This window comes from Arachis ipaensis, chromosome B02 (genome assembly GCF_000816755.2).
Source record: "Arachis ipaensis cultivar K30076 chromosome B02, Araip1.1, whole genome shotgun sequence".
In the NCBI taxonomy this organism is placed as follows: domain Eukaryota; kingdom Viridiplantae; phylum Streptophyta; class Magnoliopsida; order Fabales; family Fabaceae; genus Arachis; species Arachis ipaensis.
This window is the reverse complement of record NC_029786.2, coordinates 63,308,214-63,312,384: the sequence shown is the minus strand read 5'-3', so window position 1 is coordinate 63,312,384 and position 4,171 is coordinate 63,308,214. Positions and strand designations below refer to the sequence as shown.

Sequence of the window (4,171 nt, the reverse complement as noted above, 5' to 3'; positions counted from 1 at the left end):
AACATGACTTAGATATAGTGTTAATAGGATTCAAAAAACTAATATTGGTTGTTTGAAAATTTTGGTGTGTCTGCCTGTGTTCTATTGTATTGTATTGGTGTCCGTGTCAATGTCAATACTCCATAGGGAGTAAGTGCTTCAACAGTTTTATAAGATGCTAAAGAATCTCACACTGCTATACTGTGGCACATTTTCAAGCATATTAGGTTTAATTAGTTAGGGATAATGATTAACAAGACTAAAATACGATAATTCTTTCATGCTCAGTGTGCATAAAAGTGGTGCATATATACTATTTCTCTGAATAAGTGGTAGAATGGATCTTGTTTGTTGGGAGCTAATGTGCTAATGCGGCATTATTCTTCTCCTATTTTTTGGATGCTTCCTTAGCTACAGGGAGTAAGGTGGGTGCTGTGGATTCATCTCTTGCAGTGAAGGTGAGATCATATTCATTCTTGTTGAATTCAGTACGAACTAGAGCTGACTTGAAAAAAAAAAAAAGAAATTTATTGATCATAAAAACTTGTGTGAAAGAAATAACAAAATTGCATGAGTTATGAAAGCAGATTCTCTCTATCAGATACTGGTGATGGAATAGGGTTGAAGGAAAGGGATTAGCCTGCTATATAGAAGATAAGAGGGATTGAGTAATCGGAGCAGCTATGCGTCTCAAAAGCTGATTCCATTAATTTCATCCTATTACAATATTCTACTCTCGCACCCTCATATCCTGATACACTTCTTCTTATGTTAACACTTCCTCTTAAGGGGCATGTAGTTCGTGGAATGTTTTCACCTTCCTAGGATGTGAATCTTACATTGAAAAATCATTTTGATGTAAATATAACTTATTTAACTTCATCCCAGTTTCCTTTTCTCTGTTATTTAACAATGCCAACTCAGCACCAGTTGTTGAAGTTTTGTTAGGAATTTGTTGAGCACTGGTTAGTGGTAGTAGGCAAGTTTTATGTTAGCTGATATTTCTTACAATGTCTATAGCTTCTGTAATTGTGTTGATTCATTTCATACAATCCCCCGTTTCCATTCCCTGTGATTGCTCTCAACCCCCTCTGTCATTCCAATTCATCAATCTGTTCTTATCCCACTAGTTGGGATCAGCTTCATAAAATACTGGTATATAGGAAATTTTCTACTGGCTTAAACTTGAAAGTACTCTTTTTTTTTCCCCTTTGTTGTGGATGGATATACACATTTTAACAAAGTTTTGATTCAGAAACAAGCAGCAGATGTATCCCCCGAGCTAAAAGGGACTTCTATTTTTCTGGTTGGTAAGAATGGCTTATAATGCAATTAATTGCTTTGAAAGTTTGTTGCTTATTATGACGCCATTAACTTTGTGTGTTTACTATTTGATAAAGGCATGCAAAATTCCCTGAAAACCAGTTTAGGAAAGATGCTAGCTGATATGTTACGATATTATTATTTTGACAGGTATCTTTCTACTTTCTGATAAAAGTTTTAAAGAATTAAACATAGCTCCAGAATGTTACCTAAACTTGATATTTTATTTACTCTATTCAGTGATAGTTTGGTTGAAGAAGCTGTTGGTGGTGCACCTGCTGCAAAATCCTTTAGAGAGAAAGATGAAATGGCCTTACATGAATCTGAGGTGATTGTATTAGACTTGTTTAAAGGTTACGTGCGTCTAATTGGATACCTGATAAACTGTTACCAAGTTTCTATTGTTAGTGATCCATGCATCAGAACATTGTGTCCCTTAACAAAGCTAACTCTTGAAATTAACAAGGTTTACATGCATCCTAAAATCCGCTTCTGACTTCTAAGTTGATAAGTTTGAATATAAGTTACTTATGATTCACATGTCAAATGGTCCAGAGTTGTTCAATCAGAATATGAGGTACTTATATTGACATGTCAAATGGCTCAGACTGAAGTGTTGAAGCAATTGTCATCTATGGGCCGACTAGTAGTTTGTGCTGGCAACGGTGCAGTTCAAAGTTCAACTAATCTGTATGGATTTCTAATTCCTGGCCAGATTTTTTTTTTTTTTTTTCCTTTAATGTTTTTGCTGGAGTTTGGAGTTTGTTTTACTTGAATATTTAAAAATATGTCAATCACCAAAAGGGATTTAAGTATAAATGGGCTTAAGTACAAACATGATTCTTAGTTGGGTGCAATGGCATCATGGGAGAAGGCTATAGGCTGTATTTGGTTATTGTCAAAGGATAGTGGGGACCATGACATGTAGGGATAAAAGACATTTGGTCGCACTAGCTCTTAAACTAAATTATATCACAGTTTATGTAATCATAATGTAACTCGGGTCGTCTCTTGAAGTAAGGGTGTATTGTAGTTGTTGGATTTAAAAAGGTGTTTGATTTTGTGCAAGAAAATATAAGAAAATTTTAAGTAAGATTGAAAAGAAAATAAAGTTAAAGATAGTTCAAGAATTGGAAATTCTATCATGAGGATTCTTATTGGTTGGATAGCTTATTCTCAACTTGACATTTCATCAAACACAGGGCATGCATAAATCAATTCTCTATAATTATAATCTCTTGATTTTTTCGTCAAGTCTAAACTAGCAATTAGCAATCAAGAATCAAAATGAAAGTTTTAGAGTTTGAGTTCTCCTTTTAATGACTCCAAATTTGCTCCAATTCGATCATTGTAGCCCCTTGTAATGCATCTTATCTTAACTATGTGTATGTATTTAATGTAAACAAAACCATGTTAGTGGTACTAGTTGGATATTAAGACCAAATACTTTTAAAATAAAGGCAAAATTCATATAATTTATAAATTATCACAATTTGCGGACAAAGTCTAGAATCAAATAAAATTTCATGAAAAGTGGGAGAACATAACTCAAAATCTAAAAATAAATACAATTATAATTCAAAAATTTGAGTTCTATTACCAGGACATGGGATAGAGAGGGAGAAAAATGTGTTCAACGAGACCACCACCATGTGAAAGATTGGGATTGAGAGGGAGGAACTGATTAATAAAATTGTATTCCCAACATGCCTTCGTTTCATTTTAAATATTTTTCCACTTTACCTTTCAAAATATTCTGATGTTAAGCTTTGTCTATTATAACCAAATATGATTTAGACACAATTTTGTCCTATCCCCACCGTCCTGGAATTGAAACCAAATGTAGCTTTGTTGTATGCCTTCCCCATGTTCGACTAATCTTGTTCTTGTTTATTCTGTCAAAAAGCTATTTTTTCATTTTTCCCCTTGCTGTTACCTTGACATAGGGCACTTCTGAGACACGGGATTTCCTTGTGGATAGATGTTCCGCTAGACATCATGGCTAGGGATGTATGTGAAGCATCATCATCAGGATCTTACCCTGAGGTTGATTCATTACTCTTAACTTTACAAGCTAAAACTTTCAGTAAATCTTATTGTTTTCACGAACCATATAGGTAACAGATCAACTAGCTGCACTATACAACAAATACAGGGATGGATATGCTACAGCTGATGCAATTATTTCAGTTCAAAGTACGTAGCAACCTTCCTGGTTGGTAGTATTTTGATTATTCTCCCAGCAGAGAGAGAGGTGTTGAAGAACTGATATATGGTTTATGAAGTTTGTCTCCAATATTGATGGCTTCTATGTTTTTGCAGAAGTTGCTTCTAGGTTGGGGTGTGATAATTTTGATGACATTACAATCGAAGAGATGACATTAGAGGTTAACCTTTTCGTTAAAGGAGCAAATATCCATTTTGCATCTCGAAAGATTACAATTTTGACAAAATGAACGCTAAAGAATGTAAATGACAAAATAACCTCCGAAGATATGCTCTAATGGACAAAATGAACCAAACATTTAGTTATTTTACTTTAGATTGATTCATTTTGTCAAAATCATATCTTTTGAAGTGCAAAATGACTTTTACTCTGGTTAAAGAATACAAAATTAATTTGAAGCACAGTTGTACCTATAATACCAAAACGATGCTTGAAAGATTATGCAGCCGACAAAATAGATCTAGGCATGGCAAAAATCCCCGGTGGGGCGGGTATCTACGGGGATTTACACGCCAGGACGGATATGGGGATGATTTTTTACCCGCCGGGACAGGGGACAGGGGACAGGGCCCCATATAATAAACGGGACAGGGGCAGGGATAGAGGTCCCCGTCCCGTGGGGACCTGTTAAATCCCCGTATA

At 35.0% G+C, this 4,171-nt stretch overlaps 2 protein-coding genes across 5 annotated transcripts in view; one reads left to right on the top strand and one right to left on the bottom strand.

The window, feature by feature from the left end:
- LOC107625363 (probable inactive shikimate kinase like 1, chloroplastic) overlaps positions 1–4,171 on the top strand; it is a 7,697-nt gene that overhangs the window by 1,560 nt on the left and 1,966 nt on the right. Inside the window, exons 3-10 of one of the 4 annotated variants that reach the window (XR_002357544.1) lie at positions 391–437; positions 1,235–1,289; positions 1,380–1,452; positions 1,543–1,630; positions 1,910–1,992; positions 3,249–3,348; positions 3,420–3,521; positions 3,625–3,689. Coding sequence is in view for 3 of the 4 variants with exons in the window: in XM_016327987.2 (XP_016183473.1) it covers positions 391–437; positions 1,235–1,289; positions 1,380–1,452; positions 1,543–1,630; positions 1,910–1,992; positions 3,249–3,348; positions 3,420–3,498; positions 3,625–3,689 (590 nt within the window). In the remaining variant the exon portion in view is untranslated. The remainder of the gene's footprint in view (positions 1–390; positions 438–1,234; positions 1,290–1,379; positions 1,453–1,542; positions 1,631–1,909; positions 1,993–3,248; positions 3,349–3,419; positions 3,522–3,624; positions 3,690–4,171) is intronic. The other 3 variants (XM_021115883.1, XM_016327987.2, XM_021115885.1) reach the window with 3 other exon arrangements.
- Positions 374–4,171, bottom strand: part of LOC107625364 — a 5,422-nt gene continuing 1,624 nt past the window's right edge. Inside the window, exon 2 of the mRNA XM_021115886.1 lies at positions 374–484. Coding sequence (XP_020971545.1) covers positions 475–484 — 10 coding nt within the window. The 3' untranslated portion in view covers positions 374–474. The remainder of the gene's footprint in view (positions 485–4,171) is intronic.